Below are 23,468 nucleotides of genomic sequence, written 5' to 3'. Positions count from 1 at the left end.
ACTACCCGAAAATGTCGAACCCCGAGCCCCGCGTCGTCCCCAAACCGGGTTCACAAGCTCCACAAGCAATCCATTTCCATCCAATTAATTGATTCAGAATCCACCACTCTTTGCTTTCAATCTCCTCCTCTTCAGAGTTACTCTAAATCTTCTCAAGGTATCGCCTCTCGCCTCTCTTTCTCTCGGTTTTTTTTTTTACTCTGTTTGGCTGCCGAGAAAATCGAGGTAAAGGAGATTCCGAAGATACAAGGAAAGCTGGATTTAAGTCCGCCCGGCTAGTTCTGAATTAACTGACTTTATTGTTTTGTTGTCCGGTGGATCGAAAGAACTGAAAATTTGGTTTCAAGTTTTGGTTTATTTTCCTTCCCTTCGGTTTCTTGGAAACCAAACAGGGCGAATAATTCAAACTCGGACTAGAATTCTTGCCTGTTCGTGAAAACAGGGAGGCGAGTTGTTGAGAGTTTTAGGTGCTTTGTTTGATGTGTGTTTGTGATGTCCCACGTCGGATAGGGGAGCAAGTTCTTGGCGCTATATATGTAGAGACTCCTCTTAACCAAGTAGACGCGTTTTAAAGCCGTGAGGGCCCCCTTGGGCCCAAAGCGGACAATATCTACATGGTTGGGTGCGGGTCGTTACAGTGTTCATTCGATGGAATTTTTTCTTGATGATAACGATGGCAATTTGATTATCATTTTTTGTGCTTCTTGTACATGATGTGTTTGGTTGTGTGAGGAACTGTAGTTGGAGTTGGAGGCATGAATTCAAAACCTACTACTTGTTTGTGATTTATATGGATGCATCTGGTGTTGAATTTAAATTCGCAATACCACAGTAAAAGCAGGATTTATTTTAAATCCATGATATCGATAACAATTCTAATAAAAATTTAGTTACCAAATGCAGAATGAAGTTGTTTGTATGATTATTAATGTTTCAATTCTCACTCATTTTGATGTTTTTAGTGTTTTCAACACTCAAAGCTCTCCCATAGTTCTGTTTCAAACTTGGCTCCCTTTGGTTCTGAGGAATCAGAACTTGAAATTTAAATTGGATGCCTAAATCCATATTTTCAGTTTGGTTGTTTTATTTACCAATGGATTTGGAGCTGTGAGATCACTAAACTAAATCCACACAACAATTACACCATAAAAGAAAAGTTTTTAACTCTATATAATTCAAACTTTTAAATCAGATCCAATTTTCGTGCAACAAACCTTGTCTGAATGTTTTGATGGATTTATCATCTAGTTCTGCCTAAGGCTTGCATTGCACATTGAAGGTGCATTTGGTTTGTGGGAATATGAATGGAAATAGGATGAAAAAGGGGGAATCATAATACCATGTAGAAGAGAGGAATCAAAATTCTAGTGAGAGTAGGATTTGAATTTCATAACACTGAATTTTTATCCTATTCCCATTCCCAAAAACAATCCAAACACATGAATAAATAGCAGATGGAATTGATTTCCCATTCCCGTTCTCCATTCCGGCATTCCAAACATGCCCTGAAGGTGCACTTAGAATGATTGCTACTGTCATACTGATTTTGTGTTTTAGTATTAAATTTGCATCTATAACCAATGTGCTAAATTAGAATAATGACAAATTAAGCATATATATATATATGTGTGGTACAGACAATAGATAGTTGTCCATACCAGGTAATTGCAGTAGTTGATGGATTATTCTGGAAGTTAAACCTTCAACATACTTATAATTTGCCTGGTATTCTTTTGTCATTTATTTGTCTTAAGTGGCATTCTCGTTGGTGTTATGAGCCTAACAACTTGATTAGTTTTTTCTGGATTTCCAATTATGATGGCTACTTTTTGACATGCTTATGCAGTTGGGAGGTGATAATGGACAATTCCAAATCTGAGAACATTTTGAAAGATTTTTATATTCCAAATTACATACTTCTTCCAGAATCAGAGGTTAGAACTGCTTCCCATATACCTTCCAGCCCTGTGTTAGTATTCATCAACTCCAAAAGTGGTGGTCAGCTAGGTGGGGAACTTCTTTGTACATATGGTGCACTTCTTAATAAAAACCAGGTAATTTTTCCCTGCCCCCAGAAAAAGAATTCTGAAAGATAGGATTTGTAGTGCTGATTATGGAACTAGTTTTTGAATTGATTGGACATTTGCGTTACTAATTTCAGGTTTTTGATTTGGACAATGAGGCTCCTGATAAGGTTCTACATCAGTTTTATTCCAATCTAGAAAAGCTCAAGCACAGTGGAGATATTTTGGCCTCTGAAATTCAGAACAGATTGAAACTAATAGTGAGTACTTCATTTGTTAAATAATAAATGTTACCCTTGGAATACCTTTACTTTTCTAAATCACTTGCAACTTTTGCACAATGAAACCTTAAAAATTTTGGTTTCTTCAATATATTATAAGATAAACTCAAATCACTAGTTCACAGGTTGCAGGTGGGGATGGTACAGCGAACTGGCTCCTTGGAGTAGTTTCTGATCTCAAATTACCTCAGCCACCGCCTATTGCTACAGTGCCATTGGGAACAGGAAACAACATCCCATTTTCATTTGGATGGGTAGGATGCAAAGTTTAGTGGTTGTTATTTCGATTACAGTATCTACAAACTACTGCTTGTTATGGTTTTATTTCCTTCTGTTTATTGTCCTTTACCCTGATCATGCCATCTGTAATGTAAAGATCACATGCTGCTAGGGTTTGAGTGGAACATCTTTCTCGCATTTCACTAATTTTCTGCTGCTCTATTTGCAATTTCTATTTGACATAGATGAAACTGTATACATGTATGCAATTTTTTGTTAGTGGAAGTTCTGTTGTATGCATAGCCTTATTATTAACCACAATAACTTTGTAAAAATACTAAAATAATTATAATTTTCCCAAACTATATTTCTGTTTCCCTTCATGCAACTATGCAATCTGGAGTTGCTTAAGTTCTTGATTAAATCGAGATTTTGCTATCTGGAAATTTCTTCATTTATTTAAATCAACCATGCATATGTATTGGTAGTCCTTGTCTTGAGATAGTCTTATATTGGGAATATGATCTCTACTGGATGCATTGGTTAAATAAAAAATGAGACAACCATAACATGCAGTTGTCTAACTCACAGGGAAAGAAAAATCCTGGCTCAGATCGTCAATCTGTGGAGTCATTCCTGGATCAAGTGAGAACTGCAAGGGAAATGAAGATTGACAGGTAACACTTTCTTTTCAATTTTAGCTTAGACTTCATAACATGTAAACATGAATATGAATAGTCTGGTGTCACTTATAGGATGATGCACCTTATAGCAAGCACTGATTCTTGCGACTCTTTAACTTTTTTGCTTAAGCACTCTTTGTTGGAAGTCTCATCTTTTCCCTCTTTTTTTTCTTTTTTTTTTGTTGTCTTTTTTGTGTTTTTCTTGCTTCGTGAATTTCTTAGTTAAACGAGTTAAATAGCTAACTTGTATGCAATTTAACTTAGATTTGAAAATATCTTCTACCATATCCTGATCACATTTATACATGATATGTAAATATTTGGGATACTAAAGGAAAATGTGGTTTCAAAATATGTGCATTGAAAGAAAATGACTGTGAACCTTTTCTGATTTGTAAAATAGGCCAGAAAAATAAAAATGTGCATATTAAGGAAAAATATTACATTGAAGCTATTTATGTAGATAGCTTTCGTAGAGACTTCTTGTATAGTAGATGACAACAATTGGGTATTTTTGTAATTGTAGGGAAGACTTCTCATCCTTCTTATGTTTTCATTCTAGTTGGTCAGGGCGAACACTGGGGAGTGTGGTTCCAATAAGTGGCACATGGTCTTGAGTTTGAATCTTGCCACTAATGATACCCTAAATTTACTCAGTGCTGGTTGTTGCGGGACGGTCAACACCCTGAGGTTTGTGTTCCCATGGAGAGTCCTAAGGGCTTGGCCATGGAAGGTTTCTCGGTTATCAAAATATATATATATACATCTCTTGTTTCTGATAAAAAAAAAAAAAAAAAAAAAAAAAAAAAAAAAGGTATTTATGTAGATAACAAAGAATGACCTTGTCACCCTAGAGAATGTGTCCATCATACTAGTCTTTGTCCAGACTTCTGTATGTGACATAGTCTTGAAGGCTTATTGTTTATTCAAGCCTAAGAAATAGTTGTGATATAATCACCCTATGACCATAGTTGTGAAAGGCGCACCTAGGTTCCAGGCGGTGCAATGCAACCCTCAGGCGCTTTGCCTGAAGGCAGGTGACGCCGTTTCACGAAGGCACCACTTAGGTGTGCAAGGCATGACACGGTCCACAGGTGCACCTTGATCCCCTATCTCCTTTTTCTTCTTTTGGTCTTCTTCTCCGGCGACGAGTTGCAGAGAGCAGAAGAGAAGCCCTTTTTTTTGAGACAAAAACAACGTCGTTTGGTCCTTGTTCTTTTAAAAGAGGAGGAAAAATAGGAGAAAAATAGAGGAAAAATAGACGTACCTTTTTGGGACCTTCTTGATTAAATTGAAGTTTTGGATGATATTTGATGATTTATGTGTTTAGGACAAATAAATGATTGTTAAATTTGATTATATTATATAAAAATATATATGTAAATTAAGGTACGACTCACTTCACTAAAGCTTGCGCCTTACGTACGCCTTTCACCTTAGGCTGTAAGAGTATTTTGCATCTTGGTGTGTCTTGAGCCTTTTAAAACTATGCCTATGACATAACGTTAGAGCAATGAGGGTTTGTAGCTTTCAGTTTGTAATGCCTTGATTGGAGGAGAATTAGCTATAAAAGTTGCACCTTGATAGACTTGAAGGTTTGATAGGTCAAGGTTACCTGTTAAACAACAATGATGAATTCTTAAGAAGAGAATCTAAGGCTTTGTTTAGGAAGCATTTTTGAAAATAATTTTGAAAAATAATTTTTGAGAACTGTTTTTGAAAATTGTTTTTTGATATTTTGTAGAACAAAAGTTTGAATTTGAAATGTTTTTAACTTGTTTTCTATATTTTAAAAATAACTTTTATCTATAGTGCTTTATTTTAATCATTTTCCATATTTGTATAATTATTTTTTAAAACAAGTGAAAATAACTAAATGTTGTTCTTTGAAAACACCATATTTTATGTTTTTTGGTTACCAAACATGTTTTCTTGTTTTTGTATTATGGAAAATGGAAAACTATTTTCAAAAGTAGTTGCCAAACATGGCCTAAATTTAGTGAATCTCCTGACAAGAGGGGAGGATTGGTCACTACCCTTCAACTCGAAAAACCTCATTTTGTTCTTCCGAATTCATTGAAGAAATAAGTCACTATGGAGATACTTTAATGAAAAATGTGATACAAAATATTACCTTCTATGCTTGAAGAATCAAGATTATTCCAATGCTTGCTACTTTGATTTAAGTTATGATTGCATGATTGTTTGTTTCCTAATAGTTTTTTGTATATTCTAAGATCTTATCCTTATTTGCCTATTCATTGTTGATAAGGAAATTGTTGAAATGTTTCATGTATATTTGTACTTGTGAGTACTATAACAATGGGTTAGAAAATGCTTAAATTACAAGTGTAAGTCACATGGGTTTGGGTATAACTGTATGTGATTTTACATCCAAGATAGGACATATATTGTTTTACTCAAGTTCTTTGGAAAATAAATATTCAACCTATTTCTAGTGGAGGTTGCTTTTATTTTTCCTCCTTCTTGAACTCGTTTACAATTTTCTTGGTCTAGCTATATTTGAAATGGGAATCCCTTGTCATTTCGTTGAATTTCTAAGTTTCAATTTTTGGATACTAATGCCATTCATTTTATTATAGTTGGTATATTACCTTGAGAATGAGACCTCCTGAAGAAGGTTCTTATGACCCAACTCTTGAGCTACCCCATTCTTTGCATGCATCTCAGCATGTCTACCCAACAAAAAAACTGAACATGGTAAGATTTCTTTATGTTTGCTATTACCCTCACATATTAGGCATGTCTTTCTGTTTGTAAGTAACTAAGTCATGTTTTAACTGGAAGCATAAAATGCAAAAGACAGTGATGACTCAGAAATCTGCTTTTGAATCTTTATTCTCTTGTTTTTCTTGATTTTGTGGTGCAATGGCAAAGAAGGGGATTATAAAAACACTCTTCTTGGAATATACTTCAAAAGGGAGATTTTAAGAAAATTAATGTATAATATGAATAATAAAAACTGTTAACAAACCTAACTCTAATTAGGTATTTATAGGTTTACTCCTAATCCTAAATGTAATAGGAAAACAATTTTGTCTTTTAATGAATCACAAAGCTCTCAAAGCCTAGTGGAAAGATCTTTTGGAGCTTCGTTGAAGAGGAGCACCCTTGACCATGGTCATCATCACAATGTGAAACTCCCAATTGTGAACAATGATGGCAACACAATTATTTCGTTGTGGAGTGGAGTTACAAACAACTTCATCAACCTTGAGATGGGGCCTTGGTAGGAAATTGCGTTGTTGGTGGGTTGTTCTTTATGCACGGATGAAGCTATGGTGACATAAGCTTCTAGAATTCCTAGTTCTTCCTCTACCTTTGGGAGCACAATCTTCTCTTCTCCTTCAATGGGTGCTTCTAACTAGTTGCAAGTGGAGTGGAGTTTTAAGAGTCTTAGGGCTTTGGAGGACGGTATCAAAGTAGCATCTACGTATGAGGACAAGGAAAAGGTGAATCTTTCAAAAGATTGGCCCAATATTAGCTTGATTGTATTCAACATATGGTCGGGAATGTCAGTTGAGGGCTTTAAGGAAGAAATATTGGCTTTCCTAAGAAAATGAAGGTGAGAAAGGAGGGTTGAAGGGTTAAGAAATTGCAAAGAGAAAGAGGAAAACATTATTTTTAAAAGTTGAAAAAGTGTTAAGGAGGTTGGAATGCTTGGTGAATTATAATGGAACAGGAGGAAGGGAAGTGTAAATGGTAAGCCAGGTTGAGAGCTGGTGTCTATTAGCCAATGAAGTTGAGAATTCTCTCCTAAAATGTCATAGAATTCACTCCAAGTTGAAGAATGATTCTAGTGGACTAATTTGTAAATTCGATATTGAAAAGGCGTATGACCATGTTAACTGGACTTTTTTTATAGCGTTCTTCAAAAGATAGGATTTGGTAAGAAATGGATTGGGTTGATTATATGGTGTTGCGTATCCGCATCAAGGTTCTCATTGCTTATTAATAGAACTCCCTTCGATTTTGTTTAGAGCTTTATAAGTCTAAGACAAGAGGCCTTTCTCTCAATGTATTTTTTTGTGTTGATTATGAAAGTGTTGAGTTGTCTCTTGGAAAAGGTCATGAAAGGTGGTTTTTTGTCAAGTTTGAAGGTGATGGGAAAAAATGCTCTAATATTTTGCAAGGGTTCTCAAGATCAAATGGTTTATTTAAGTTGGATACTCATGTAGTTTGAAGGAATCTTAAAACTAAAAATAAACTTGGATAAAGGTGAGTTGATCTCAATTAGGTGTGGAGGGGTTAAGCTAATGTGAAGGAGTTGGCATTGGAGTTGGTTGCAAGGTAAGAATGCTTCTGTCTTATTACTTAAGTTTGCTTTTAGGTGCTCTATTTATATTAAATTTAGTTTGGGTTGGGGTGGATGAGAGGTTTAGTTGAAGGTTGTCAATGTGGAAAAGACACTATATTTCTAAAGGAGGAAGACTCACGTTGATCCGAAGCACTTTATTTAGTATGCCTATCTACTACATTTCCTTGTTTGCTATCCTTACAAAGACAAGGTTGAGACTAGAGAAGGTTCAAAAAGATTTTCTATTGAGAGGTGAGGCTCTAAAGAAAAGGTCTCATTTAGTTAAAGGGCTACTATATACTTAGATAGGAGCAAGGGTGGTCTAGCCATTAGAAGTCTTACATCTCTTAATTAAGCCTTCCTTGTTAAGTGGTGCTGGTGGTTCACTTCTGAAGAGGATGTTGTTTGGGAACAAGCCACAACGGGGAAGTATGTGAAGAAATAATGGGATTGACATTCTTGCTTCGTGAGAGATGAGTATAGGATTGGGGGTTTGGAAAGCTATCAGGAATGGATGAGATATCCTTAATAGTATGGTTCCTTTTATAGGAGGTAATGGAATGAGGGTGAAGTTCTGAAAGAATAGATGATGTGGGAAGTAACCTTTGTGTGTATCTTTTCCTTCTTGGTATGCTTTATCATCTCCCAATGATGCTTACATGATGGATTTATGGGATGTGATAGAGGGACATGGTTATTGGAATCCTTGTTTCTTTAGACACTTTAATGATTGAGAATTAGTTATTTTTGAGTCTTTTTTCTCAAGATTGTAGGATAATTCTATGAGAAGTGAAGATATCGATAAGATGATTTGGAAGCAGTCGAAAAATGGTTTTTTTTTTTGTTGTCAAATCCCTCTTTTTTTTCTTAGAATTAGGGAGCTCAATTCCTTTCCCTTTGGATCTCACACTTGCTGTTTGCGGATGACACTTTGGTGTTTTGTGAGGAGTCTCATGATCAGTTGACGTATCTAAGCTGACTTCTCATGTGGTTTGAAACTTGCTCAGGGTTGAGAGTTAATTTGGAGAAGAGTGAGCTTATCCCGGTGGGGAGGGAGCACGATATAGAGGATTTGGCCTTGGAGTTAGGTTGTAAAGTGGGTGGTCTGCCATCTTGTTATTTGGGCTTGCCTTTAGGGGCACCCTTCAAATCAGGGGTGGTTTGGGATGGAGTCGAAGAGAGGTTTCGAAAAAGGCTTGCAATGTGGAAGAGATAGTGTATATCAAAAGGAGGAAGACTAACTCTAATTCGGAGCACTCTCTCCAACATGCGTATTTACTTTATGTCTCTCTTTTATTTGCCTAGAAAAGTAAGGTTGAGTTGGAGAAGATTCAGAGGGATTTTCTGTGGGGTAGAGGAGCTCTTGTGCAGAGGCCACATCTTGTTAGGTGGAACTTGGTTTGCTTGGAAAGAGAGAAAGGTGGTTTGGGTGTGAGAAATTTAGCTTTGATGAATAAAGCTCTCTTGAGTATGTGGAATTGGTGCTTTTCCATTGAAAGTGAGGCTTTGTGGAAGCAAGTCATCAGTCACAAATATGGTGTAGAGGAAGGGGGATGGTGCACTCGGGCTGTAAGCGGGAGGTATGGTGTCGGGCTTTGGAAAGCAATTAGAAAGGAGTGGTTGTGTCTGAAAAGTAGTTTAGCCTACCGTGTGGGTTGTGGTAGGAGAGTGAGATTCTGGAAGGACAAGTGGTGTGGTGATGAGCCTCTTTGCGAGTCTTTCCCTTCTTTATTTGCCATTTCCTTGGCTAAAGATGCTTGGGTTGCGGATGTTTGGAGCCCAGGCGGTGTTGGGGATGGTTGGACCCCTTTTTTTTCAAGGGCGTTTAATGATTGGGAGATTGAGATGGTGGAGCGTTTTATGCTTAAGATCCAAGCCTTTAGGGTACGAAGGGAGGACTGGATAAAGTGGTGTGGACAACATCTAAGAGTGGAGCTTTTTCAGTCAAGTCACTTTATTTTATTCTGGAGCCTAAAGGTTCTTCTGTGTTCCTTTGTGATAGTATTTGGAGGGCAAATGTGCCTCCTAAGGTAGCTTTCTTTGCTTGGGAGGCTTCTTGGGGTAAAATCTTAACTTTGGAGCAACTCCAAAGGAGAAGGTACTCTTTGGAAAATAGGTGTTTTCTATGCCTTTCTGAAGTAGAAACGGTGGATCACCTTTTACTTCATTGTGTAAAGACACGAGCATTGTGGAATCTTCTTTTCTCCCTATTTGGTGTGGCTTGGGTTCTCTCTGGTTTAGTGAAGGAAACTCTCATTGGATGGCATGGAGCATTTGTTGGGAAAACCCGTAAAAAGGTTTGACAAATGGCCTCCTTATGTATTTTTTGGTCAGTCTGGAAGGAAAGGAATTTGTTAACTTTTGAGAATGAGGAGTTTTCGCTTCAAAGATTGAAATATTCTTTTGTATTTAATCTTTGGTCTTGGGTTAGGGTGTTTATGGTTTCGAGCCCTTCTTCTCTTGTTAGCTTTTTTAAGTGGCTAGGCTCAAGTAAGGGTAGGGGTTTTGTTGTTTATTTCCTCCTCCCTTGGTTTCGAGCCTTTGGGCTGCTTTTGTATACTCCCTGTATACTTAGAGGGCACTATTTTGGTGCTTCCTCTTTCCGTTTAATATAATTCTCTTTATCTATCAAAAAAAAAAAAAAAAATTCCTTTCCCTTTGGACATTATCTAGAATTCTTAGGTCTCGACTAAAACATATATATATTTTTTTTGCTTGGGAAATGACAATATATCAACTCTAAAGAAAAGGGTGGGTGTTGGAAAATAGATTTTTTTTTTTTGATAAAATTGAAGGGAAATCAATTAATCATATTCTTCTTCACTATCTCAAATCAAGGGTTCTATAGAAATTGTTGGTCTCCTTATTTGGCATGGTTTGGGTACTTCCTTCCATGACTATGGAAAGAAACTCTATTAAGCTAGCATGACTCCTTCGTAGGTAGAAATGGGAAGAGGGTTTATAGAGGCGCTTCTCTATGCATTTTTTGGACATCGTGGAAGGAAAGAAATGACAAGCATTTGAAAATGATGAAATGTCGAATCAAGAGTTGAAATGTTTTTTCCTTAGTAAACTCTTATCATAGGTGAGGGTGTACATTAAAAATGACCATGCCTTGGATTGATTTTGTTGATTGGTTAGGATCTTATTGTGGGAGAGAGTTGTTTTTTGTGTTCTCTTTTGTGGCTTGGCCATTTTGTACCCGTTGTATGCGTCTTGTGTACTTTAGTGTACTCTTTTTTTGTTTTTTTTTTGTGTATATACATATTTTATTGCCTATCGATTTTTTTTCTTTAATACTGATTCAATAGCATTTAAGGACATGGCTACAATTTCTTTTATGATATATTTTTTAATCAGAAAAAACATAATCACCGCAAAATGGTAAAACCAAAGAAAGACAAACAGTCATTCCAAAACATAAACTACCTTGACCTTCCTAATTCTATGATATCTGAGATTTTTTTTTAACCCTACAAATAGAACTTGTTGAACTTCCATTGTATTGATAGTAATCAACCATCCTTATCACTGTGTGGTAATTTATTCCTGAAGACTTCATGTTCCAACAGGTGCAACTCAAGCTTGGTTGTAAAGAAAACAATTAGATACTCAAATGTTGAAGTGACAATTCATAGCATCTTTCTTTTTCTTGCTTGATTTCCCTTGTGATCCATTCTTGCTTCATATAAGACCTTGCTTTTTTACATGCTTGTGAGCAAATTTTGGTTGGATATTTTCAGGAGGGATGCTGCACATTTCAGGGTGGCTTTTGGAACTATTTCAGTTTGGGTAAGAGATTTCAGTTAAGCAGAGTTCCTATATAGTTTGCTCCTTTATGAAGTTATACAAAAATTTAATATTCTACTCAATTGTTATTTGAGAAAGTCATTAAAATTGGGTTGTAACACATTGCATTCTAGGACATATATTTGTCCTTATTCTTCTTTGGCTTCTTGCTAAAGTAAGATTTTTATTTTTATTTTTTTTTAATACTACACATACATGCAAACATACACAAACACACACACACACACACACACACACACACACACATATTTATGTACACATGTTTTGTTCCAGGCGAAGAACAATGGACAATAGTACAGAAGAATGCCAAGGGGGCACGGCCATAATAAATGGTAGAATACTGGTTATACCTGAGGAGTAGTGAGGACAAAAAAAGACCCAAAAACATATGATTGAAGGATGTTTGTCCCTAACAGATAAACTTCACAGAAGAAAAAGGATGTTTTAGCATAATAGCCACTAGAATTTTCTATCAGAAGTTTGGATGACAACCTTGATCTTAAACAAATAATCTGGTACATATAGTTCTTTACTGATTGAGTGAGCTTCCTTCAAATTTAGCTTCAAAAAGGATGGATATGATATGAAAGCATGAATCTTCATACTTAGAGTTTTACATGCAATTGATAGGGCAAGAGCTCACTCAGGATACAGGTAAAGAAATCACAATATGGATAGGTCATTGCTTAAAAGTATCATTTAAGAGATTGCCAATATTATGAACTTACATGTTTGCTCCTGGTGTGAAGTGTAAGATTGGTTCATGACATTTGGTTTTTACTCCTTAGAAGTTATAATATCTATGAGTTATGCACTTACAGGGTACAGTTAACTCTGTAATGTTGCTGAATGAGTGGACATTTTCATCTTTTATAATAATAGGCAGAGCAAAGTGAAAAACTTTGAAAATCTTGATCTGATTGTATGCACAAATTTTCCTAGACAAGAAAATTATGGACAAAAAAGTAAATTTGAATTATTTATGAGTTTTGGGAACAATCTGTAATATATCCTCTAATTCTTCTTGCAAAAAAGAGAAACACCCTCCAAGGATTTTAATGCTTAATTCTGGATTAAAGACATCTTCTAAACAAACACTAGATTTCTTTGATTGAAGTCTTCAAAACTTCATAGGAATTTGTGAAAGTCCTCAAGAAATCTTCAACTTCTTCAAGAAATTTTCAAAAGTTCTCTCCAATTCTTCTTTGGTCTTTAGCCTCCAATGTGCCCTTTGGAAAAGGGTGGAACCCTCTATATATGGGATTGAAAATTTTATTTTGATATTATCTCTTAATTTTCTAGAGATAATTATTTTTATTTTGATAATTATCTTTATTTAAATTATCATAAATTAGTTTATTATGGTAATTATATTGTTTAATATTTTTTAATTATAAAAACTTATTAAGTTATTATTATCATTTGTAATTTATCACAAGATTATTTTTCTTTCTTGTGGGACCCATGTGGCACATGGTAGGACATGGATGACATGTTCAAACTTGACATGTGACATTATTTTTTTTGAAGCCATTCATGCCGTGACTTCTTTTTATTTGTGACATAATAAATTCTTATTTGGCTATTTAAGATTCATGTCAATTTATGATTAACAATTCATTGACACGTGGCAATTAGTGAGTGAACAAAATTTGCCCCACTGCACCCATTTTGTTCTCTTGAAATAAGGATGTGGAAACCATGGTGATCTATTCTCCTATTAACTCATTGAAAAGATTATTCTGAGGATGCCATTTGTGATAATAAAATGCCTTATAAATTCACATTTGTCAATTTTTGAATGGAAATTCATATCAATCTTGTTTTATGGATGTGATTAGAGTGCAACACCCATATTCAACTTGGCTCAAGAAAGCCTTGGTTCAACTGCTTAGGTCAAACAAGAAAGCCGATCTTGCAGAACTCTATGTAACTTTACAGCTTAAATTAGAAAGCCCTTATGTCTCAGCTACAGGGCTAGGTTGTGTTCAAAACCCTGAAGACTTATGTTAAATGGATCTTAGTTTTAGCAATGATAACCTCTATTGTTGGTCTAAAAGCTCAAATCTTACAAGTTCTCGGTCTCAAGCTGTGATTATATATGCTTTGTATGCTCCAGTCTCATTGGCTTGAGTGTCCAGAAATTTGAGTTTCTATACTGTGCCTTGATGTGCCTCTCGAGACTCTCCTGCAGACAGCCGCCAGTAAATCAACTGAAATGGTTATTGATTATCTTTAAGAACTACAATAATAGGAAGGAACTAATGAGGATCCCACAAATCATATTTATCATAAATGCTTATTTCTTGTAATACTTATTTCTTAATCCTTCAACAACATAATGAGATGAATGCTCAAGTATCTACCATATTTATCATAAAGGAGCATCTTCTCTTCATAATTTGCTATTGATATTATACCATCATATTTTTCTCAGTTTCCTAAGCAACACTTTTTGATTGTTTTATACAGGAATGGATGCTCGAGTATCATATGCATTTCATTCCGAGCGAAAGTTACATCCGGAAAAATTTAAACACCAGTTAGTTAATCAGGTATCCATTTAATGTTTTGCACTGTTTATAGCACTATGGTATATACTTAGCATAATCCTATTGTCTCTGTTATTGTACTAATTCATTATAACACAATTTAGCGAGTCTAAGATCTGAATTGTTACAAATATACAATGATTTTAGTTATATTATAACAACCCAAAAACCACATAATTGCATTAAAAATTGTAAGAGCAACAAGTTTCTGAGTTAGTTGAAAATGCTGGCAAGTTATGTCTATGATGATTTTTACAGAGCCAACATGAAAGTTGTCCGATCAAGTCACTCTGACAAGTTTTCAAATGATTTGTCAAGTGTTAGAGCAGTGAATTGTAGTAAACAGCATATACCTGAGTGTTACATCTTATTCAAGTTGTACAAACTAATACAACTTGTTACAGTAGTATTGTTATAAAGGCCAACTGTCTGGACCTTGTAAGTCTATTCATATCAATTTCTCATACTATATGACTGATTAATATGTCTTGATAAGTTTTTGAGACAGACATGCTGCAGATGTCTTGTTAAAATGAGTGTATGAGCAACTCTAACAATTCTATTGATTCTCATCACTAAACATATGATTATCACTTTTTGTTGATCAAGTCCAATAATCATTCATCTTTAACAGTAATCTTATTCAGATTATTTGTAGTATTATAATACGAAATTTTCAAACCTTCAAGGTTAATTTATTCATTTGTAGAGTGTTCTACTGAATAGCAACTAATGGAACTTGTTACCTTTTTGAGATGAACATCTGGTAGATATCTTGTGAAAATGAAGTATGTGAGTGGGTCTGTAACTTGCAGAGTTTGGTCAAGCCTACTATGATGTCATCAGAATTTTTGGATCAATATGGCTACACTGAAATGAAGTTTTTTTTATGATACTAGTTGTAATTTATTGTGCTTATATTATGTTATGCTAGTTCTGTTTGTCAAAATAGAGGATTTCAACATGTTGTGAGCTGCATGTAATTTGTCTTTATGCTATGAAATCCCTCCCTTTGCTTAATACTGTTCTTTATTTTTTATTATTTATTTTGAGCCAGAGCATTTATGCAAAGCTTGCATGTAAAGAAGGATCGTTTTGCACTTCTCTGCTTTATCCTTCTTCATGGTAAGTGTTTCTGCAGCTGGCTGAGAATATTCTATCCAAGTACTGAACTGGTCTCATTGTTCCTTTTCTTTTTCCTAATCCAGGTCATTTTGAGAAGGATATTCCTGAATGCTTGATGTTAATGATTATTTGATATACGTGACCAAGCATTGGGATTAATCATATAGTATAAAATTCATTAAGGGCAAAAGTTTCCTAATATGGAGATATTTAACTATGAAGTTTGTGAGACTTAGTTTCGGTTAGTTTTTACAGAAGCATTCTCCATGTAGCTGGGAAATGCTAAATAAGACTGTCCAATGGGCTCAAAAGACATCTCAACTTTCTTCTTCTGTTTGTTTAGGCATTCATTCGTGTCATTACAAGTCTTGTCTTCATTTCCTTAATAACTAGTTCATATTCTCAGATTTGTAAAAAAAAAAAAGAGGAAATTATGTTCTTCTGGGAGAAATTGGATGGATGTATAGTGTGACTGAGTTGCTATTATAGCTTTTGCCACATAGCTTTTGCTGCTCATATACGAGCTAACTACAAAGGTCATGAACATGATTTTTTTAAATAAAGAATGGATCTTTTGCACATAGAAATTCATATATCTTGTGTAATCATTTAAAGTTCTATGTTGTCAATGGTTTGTCAGTGACAATTGTTTGGTTTAATTACAGGAATATAGCAAAACTAACAAAGGTCAGAATCATGAAAAAACAAGGTCAATGGGAAGACCTCCCAATACCTTGCAGGTAAAATCAATAGTCTGTCTCATTCTTTATTTTGTCAAACATGTCAGATCTTTTCAATAGTTGAGATCAGTTGCTGATTAGGTGAAAACATGTTTTGGAGTAGCTCTACTTTTTCATGGAATTTTTGACACATGTATTTGGTTTGGAACTTCAAAAGAGTTTCCTATGGTTAATCCTTTAGGGGCCCTGCCACATATGATACTTGAGATCCATCTATTCAATTCCCTTTTGGCCTGCAGTATCTTGTGGAAATTGCAACAGGTGAAAAGGGGAAGGCAGATGAATGGCCAAATTTTAGAGTTTCCCAGTTTATCTGTGTGTGTTTGTTTTCTCTCTTTCCATTTCTCTCTCTCTCTCTCTTTTCCTTTTGTCTAAGTGTTTGCATATCTGTAGTGCCCGATTTCCTAAGATGATATAAGGGCAACTTAATCTAAGGTAAAATTTCTGAATTGGTAGTTGGTATACTTTCCAACTAGTCTGTCTTTTTTAGAGCAGTCAAAGTTGAGATGGATGGGTAAGGCTGAGTGAAATCATATTTGAATTCAAACATTGGGCTAGAGAGAAGGCATATGAATACCTTCCTGATGACACTGATTTTGACGCACCTGATGGTGCTGGATGTTTGTAGGTGTTTCAAGATCTTCAAAAGAAGATCAAGTAAACTTGCACAGTATTTCCCATTTTCATATCTTCATTTCGAAGCAAAAGATATGATGCCAACTATCAGAACAGGATTTGCCTTTTTATTTTTGTTCCTTTCATCAATTTTCTCTATTTTTAGTTCTCTGAGTTTTCTTCTTTCCTTTTTTTTTCCTTCATATGCAAGTAAATCTCTCAAGTTGCAGACTTTTATGAAATGGTTATTGCAATAAATAAAAAGAGCTTCAGATTTCATTTCCCCTTTTATGATTATACAATATTAGAAAAAGTTTCAACTATAATGTTCCTTCTCAAAACTTCTTTTCTCTTTTCAATGGAGCTGCTTCCTTACCAAAAAGGAAAAGGAAAAAAGCAAAGGAGAGAAAAGAGAAGTAAATTCCTGTCTCACTCCCTATTGATGTTACTTCCATAAACAAAGTGTCAATAAGTGGGAACACAAAATGTTAAAATGCAAGCATAATTTTTTAGGAGCACTCCAAATATATGAGTTTTAAGAATTTTGGGCAATTCATGGGCTACTGTAAGGCTACAGCTCACTATAAATATCAGATGATTGTTTTGAGAAATGGTTGTAACTAGTGCAAGTTGATCACTTTCAGTAAACTAGGCTCTGAGACCTTAAGCCCTGTTTGGAAGAGCTTCTCAAATGCTAAATAATTTTTAGGAGTGTTTGGATATGATTCTCAACCATGGGCACCACACTTCTGATGTGATTTATTCGTGTTTTTGTGAAGTAAAAAAATTCATGCTTTTTCTCAAATGTGACAGGTGAAGTAGATTTTTTTAATGAAAATTTTAAAAATGTCATAATTGTCCTTAACCTTAATAAAACCATTTTTAAAAAGTAGTACCATATATAAAATTCAGTTGCAGTAGTAATTACTACAACTAGTTCTACTACCGTTAAACACAGAAGTTAAACGCTAGCTGAAATAGGACTTTAGTTGATGCAGTTCTAGACTTAGTTGTCTTGCCAGAGTACTTTGATCCTAAGTTTGAACTAGAATCTTCCTACGTAATAGGACTAATGCTTCAACATGTGGATGCCTACTTCATGTTTTTGTATGTAAATTAGAGAAATTATGGCAATTTCAATTAACACTGATGGCTGATTGTACTGACACATTCTTTCTGATATTCAGCATCCGGTCGATTATTTGCCTCAATTTGCCCAGTTTTTCTGGTGGACTCAATCCCTGGGGGATGCCAAGTAGGAAGGCCTTGCATAATGTTAGTTCTGATTTGTCTCTTTACATTTCTGCCTATACATTTGAACTGAATATAAAAGCTGTCCGTAACTGCAGTTAGATTTCCAGCAATTTCTCATAAACAAATTTTTTAACTAAAATTTCTTGATAAATTATGTTTACAGAGGGATTTCACTCCTCTATTTGTAGATGATGGCATTATTGAGGTTGTTGGTTTTAGAGATGCCTGGCATGGACTTTGTTTGTATGTTCCAAGGGGACATGGAACTCGTCTCGCACAGGTAAGCAGCAACCTGGTTAATTGTAAAACCGATCATGATTCGATTCTCTTTTTGGGTTTCTTTTGGTCCAAATTTATATAAAATTTGTGTCATTAAGACATCATAGCTTTTTATTCCAATTGAACAAGTTTTGGCTGAGTAGCTGTTGATTATATGAAATGGAAATCTTTTTCTTCCCAAATTGCATAGTACCTTTCAAGTTATTATTATTATTACTATAAATTTATAACTACTAGATTTTACTCTATTGCTGTTCCATTCATGAGAAAAATTCAGTTTGACAAGATATAGCGAAGAAAACTGAGAGATGAGATATTGGAGTTGAGTCAAAACTCCCCTTTGACCCCATCACATTAGCCAAGCTAGAATCTCTTAGTTAGAAGTCACCATCTGCCTGAGAAGTGTGCTATATTCTTATCATTGAAATCAATAGAGCACTGCTTTATATCAATTACATTATTTGATCTGTTGCAGCAAGATAAAGTATAACAAGCTGTCCTACTTATTTTCTGTGTGCATAGGCCTCTCATCACCTTATTAGGAATTTAGGAACAAGCACCAAAATCAATATTTCACCTCAAGACCCCCACCTCCCTCTCTCTCATTATTATATCATTATTTTCTGTCTTGTGTAGGTAAAGGGAATCCGTTTCGAGTTTCACAATAGTGCAGCTAACCATGTGTTCATGAGAATTGATGGCGAACCATGGAAACAGCCCCTCCCAGTGGATGATAACCCTGTGGTTGTAGAAATCTCTCACCTTGGCCAAGTAACTGTGCTCGCCACTCCACATTGCCGATCCACAAGTATCCCTGAGTCCTCTTCACTTGTCAGTCACCGGGACATAGAAGAAGACAGTAGAGAGACAGAAGACTCAGACATGCCAAGAAAGTTTGGTGCGGCTGATAAATTCAGAATGTCCGACGACCACTTGATGCCCTAATATTCCTGGTTTACAATTCCTTTCTGCACTTAGCATTCACCTTTTGTGTTCTATGGTTACTGTACAGCCTTCGCCTCAGAATCTTGTTATGATAATTTCTGTCTGGAAACTCCGGATATCGAGTGGATCCTCAACCATTTTTCATGCCTGTGTTTATGGTGATGGGATCATCAACACAGAATCATACACAGTAGTATGAAGATGTTCTAAGCACTGTCGAAAGCCCAGGATTTTAATATAGAGAAGAAACGGAGACAGATTGAGATTCAGATATACCTTTACAGTTGTAGAAATGTTGTTTGATCAGGGCCTAGAAAGAACCCGGACGTTAGTGGTTTACTAAGGAGAATTGTATTCTTATTAAAAAAAATAAAAATACGAGATTGAAACTTTGTTACTATGATGAAAAATTAAGCAAGCTTCAGGTTTGAGTATTTGATTTATTAAAAATTATATAAATTAATTGAAATTTTATTAGATTGATGAAAATGTTTATAATTTCTATCATGTTCTCTGTTCTTCTCTGTAAAAGGAAATGCCCTGAAATTGAGTATTTGATTTTGACTTGAAAGGCTTGATTTTGCGTTTTTGTGTCAAAAATTTGACAACTGTTTTGAAAAATAAATTTTTGTTTTTTTTTTAATTGTTTTCCAAAATTGAAAACACATTTGATAAGTTTCTATTAAAAAATAATTTCTAAACATTTGATTTTTTTTAAGAACATATTTTAATTATTTTTTGGGTTGTTTAAAAACAATAATTATCTCTATGTAAAGAATCATTGAAAATAAAATAGTACAGAAAACAAATTATTTTAAAAAAAATTAAAAAAAAAAAAAGGTTCAAAACATTACCCTGCCAATAGAATTTTGTTTTAAAAAAATAATCAGAGACTATTTTAGAAAACATTCCAAACATGCCCAATATTTAAATCCGAACGTTGAAGAGTTCGAAACGAGTGACCGTTTGGCAGCCAACCAACATGTTTTCTCTCAGCAACATAACGGTGCGTTTAAAGGAGAAATTTGTAGAAACGGCGTCGTTTAGTTTTGGTTTTCGTCTTCTCATTAAAAATGTAGAAAGATTCTAGTCAAGCGGAGTCTTTTGAAGTCCAAGACACAAAATGGTCAGTCTGTCTCTCTCTCTTTCTACTCTTGGGATCTCCGTGAATTCATCTGAGAAACCCCATTTCTGAAGAACCGAGAACAAGAGAGTTCAATTGCAGATATTGGGTTTAAGGAGGTATTTTCCTCTTTTTTATTTTTTATTTTGTCTTTTTTTACTCATAATTTCCATGCTCTGCTTTACTTTTCCAAACTGTGTTCTTAATTTCCTCCCCTTAGCTGATGCCTTGTTTGTTCTGAATAATGGAAGGTCTGTTTGCTTCCCCTTTCGCCCAACAGTAATCTTGTAGTGCTTTTAGTCATAGTGTAGGAATTTTCTTTTTTTCTTTTTCCTTTTTCCTTTTTCTTTTTTCTTCTGCTTGTAGACTTGATGATGGGTTGCATACTTGCATGTAAATTTGAGTTATGGCATGTCAGCTACCCACCAAAGCTAAGAATGAAAGTTGAAATACTCTTTTCGTATTGAAGGTGGGGTTGATGTAGATGATGAACTCATTTGAATGCCATCAAAGAAAAATGGGATCATTTCAAGCATATCTCAAAATGCAATCAAGTGATTGGAATTTTGGGATAAGTTTTTCTAAAATAATTCACTACCTTGAACAGAGGAAGTGTGGATAAGATGCTGTAATATTTGGGGATTCTGATAATCTGATTTAGAATGCAGAATCTTCTTAGTTCTTTTCAGTTGAGTGTGTGATTGGCACTAATTTTGAAACCTAATCAGAATCTGACAGAATAGGAGAGAAGAAAGAAACATAAGCAGGCATGAACATATTTCCCCAATACCTCAAGGAGATTTGGGATAAATGGAATCTCCGTGGTGCTGTTCTTGTTAGCCTTTTCTTCCAGATATTGTTAATTTTCTGTGCATCGTCACGAAAACGAACAGGAAACGCGATTATGACTTTCATTATCTGGTCAGTATACTTGCTTGCTGACTGGGTTGCTGCCTTTGCTGTTGGCCTCATTGCCAACGGCAACAAGGACGGTGACAAACAAGTTCAAAGTGACGACCTTCTGGCTTTCTGGGCTCCTTTTCTTTTGCTACACCTTGGTGGCCCGGATACCATCACTGCTTTCGCTCTTGAAGATAATGAACTTTGGCCTCGGCATTTGCTGGGCTTTGTCATCCAGTTTATTGCTGTAGCTTATGTCTTCTTAGAGTCGATCTCGAATGACCTATGGACCCGACAATCCTCATGTTGGTTGCTGGAACTATTAAATATGCTGAGCGGACGCGTGCTTTGTATCTAGCTTGCTTGGGTAATTTCAAGGAGTCTATGCTTCCACCTCCAGACGCTGGACCAAACTATGCTCAACTTATGGAGGAATACTCCTCAAAGAAAGAGGCCCATGTTCCGGTAAAAATTATAATAGCACCAGAGAAAAGAGCCAGCACTTCTGCTTCCTCAGTTCCAGAAGAACCATCTACTGGACCTAATCACATCTCAGAAATGGAAAGTGGGTACAAGTTTTTTAAAATTTTCAAGGGACTCATTGTTGACCTCATGTTTAGCTTCCAAGAGCGCAATGACAGTCGAAAATTCTTCTTTGGAATGTTGCCAGAAAAGGCTTTTCGAGTGATAGAAGTTGAGCTCAATTTCATGTATGATGCACTCTACACCAAGATGGTAGTGGTGAATCGTAAGATTGGCTACTTTCTCCGTTTCATTTGCACAGGATGCATAGCAGTTGCCTTGCAGCTCTTTGCATCTCATCATAAGCACAAAATTCACAAGTTTGACATAGGTGTTACTTATGCTTTGCTTATTGGTGCAATCAGCCTGGATGTTATAGCTATCGTCAAGCTCATTTTCTCTGACTGGACTATAGTTTTACTGAAAAATTCTACTGCAAAAGAATGGATCTATAATGCACGTGAAAAACTCTTTTTTTACAAACTATGTGAGCCATCTAAATCTTTTTTTGACAGAAGGTGGTCTAATTCTATCTCACAGCACGGTTTGATACGTTACTGCCTGAGGGAAAGGTTCAATTGGTTCGACAAATTGGCAGACATTTGCGGACTTATGGATCTTCTGGATGAGATTCAGTACAAGAAAACTGTGACTGTCGAGGAAAACCTAAAGGAATTCATCTTCGAAGAGCTAAAGGAGAAGGCTAAAAGTTCAGAGCAGCTAGAGGAGAAGGCTAAAAGTGCAGAGGAGAAGGCTAGAAGGGCAGAGAAGTCAAGAATTGCCAAGGAGATATGTTCAGGAAGGGGCGATTGGATTCTGTCACAGAATGCTTGCCACTCCCTTCTATGGAGTGTTGAGAAAGAATACGATGAATGCCTTTTAATGTGGCATATTGCTACTGACCTCTGCTATTACAAAGATAAGCAAGAGGAAAAAGAAAAACCTGATGATGTAAAAGAAGAAGAACTTCGTCGTCTTGATCATCATCGTCAGTTGTGTAGCAGCCTGTCAGAATACATGTTATATCTTCTGGTCATGAGGCCCACAATGATGTCTGCTGTGGCAGGTATCGGGCAAATTAGGTTTCGAGACACCTGTGCGGAAGCAAAGAAGTTTTTTCGCAGAGGACAACAAGAACCCAACTGTTTTAAGAAGTTCTGCAAGCAAATTAAGAAGCTTCTTCGCATAGGACAATCAAAATCAATGGAAGAACAGATATCAGACTACTGTGAACAGCTACTTTCAGTAGATACTGTTGTTAAACCCATTGAAGTTAAAGGAGATAGAAGCAAATCAGTCTTGTTTGATGAGTGTATGCTTGCAAAAGATCTCAGAAAATTGAACAAAACGAAGAGGTGGATGATTATGAGCAAAGTCTGGGTGGAATTGTTGTCTTACGCTGCAAGTCATTGCAGAGCAAATACCCATGCCCAGCAGCTCAGCAAGGGTGGAGAGCTTATTACATTTGTTTGGTTACTAATGGCCCATTTTGGCTTGGGGGAACAGTTCCGAATTCAGGAGGGCCATGCTAGAGCAAAGCTAATTGTAACCAAGTAAAGGAAGTCTTCAAACCAACCAATGAGGACGATTCCATGGAGTGTGAGAATAAACATAGCTTCTGTATTATCCATGGGCAATGAGTTTCAGTTTATTGGGTTCCATTGAGGTGTTATCCCTTTGTAATCTTCTCTGAAGATTTTGAGTTGGACAATTATCGAGTGAATCACTGAGGAAGTTGTTTGCCTGCTTCCTCTAATCTCATGTTTTTCTTTTTCTCAATGCCTTGATAGTTTGATTATAGAGTACTGACCTTTATGCGTCTCACATGAACACTCATATACATGCATGCGAAAATGTCGATTGCTTCTACTGCTTCATGGTGTTGTGTTGTTGTTTAGAATAATTATTGTTTTTATTAAAAAAAATAATTTTTTGAGAACTTTTTCTAAACATTTGATTTTTTGAAGAATATGTCTTAATTATTTTTATTTATTTTTTGGGTTTTTTTGAAACAATAATTATCTCTATGTAAAGAATCATTGAAAATAAAATAGTACAGAAAAAAATTATTTTAAAAA

The 23,468-nt window shown here is 35.5% G+C and overlaps 1 protein-coding gene and 1 pseudogene across 1 annotated transcript; both read left to right on the top strand.

Annotated features, from left to right (window-relative positions):
- LOC117908460 (diacylglycerol kinase 5-like) lies at window positions 1-19,279 on the top strand. The gene is made up of 13 exons (XM_034822055.1): window positions 1-157; window positions 1,847-2,054; window positions 2,162-2,284; window positions 2,431-2,559; window positions 3,116-3,201; window positions 5,811-5,928; window positions 11,269-11,317; window positions 13,808-13,890; window positions 14,945-15,012; window positions 15,678-15,752; window positions 17,555-17,642; window positions 17,785-17,901; window positions 18,537-19,279. The coding sequence occupies exons 2-13, from the start codon at window positions 1,860-1,862 to the stop codon at window positions 18,843-18,845; spliced, it is 1,440 nt and encodes a 479-aa protein (XP_034677946.1). The 5' UTR covers window positions 1-157; window positions 1,847-1,859; the 3' UTR covers window positions 18,846-19,279.
- Window positions 19,280-19,968: 689 nt separating this feature from the next.
- Window positions 19,969-23,151, top strand: LOC117909177 (annotated as a pseudogene).
- Window positions 23,152-23,468: the final 317 nt, after the last annotated feature.

This window comes from Vitis riparia, chromosome 19 (assembly GCF_004353265.1).
Source record: "Vitis riparia cultivar Riparia Gloire de Montpellier isolate 1030 chromosome 19, EGFV_Vit.rip_1.0, whole genome shotgun sequence".
In the NCBI taxonomy this organism is placed as follows: domain Eukaryota; kingdom Viridiplantae; phylum Streptophyta; class Magnoliopsida; order Vitales; family Vitaceae; genus Vitis; species Vitis riparia.
This window is presented reverse-complemented; position numbering and strand designations above follow the sequence as displayed.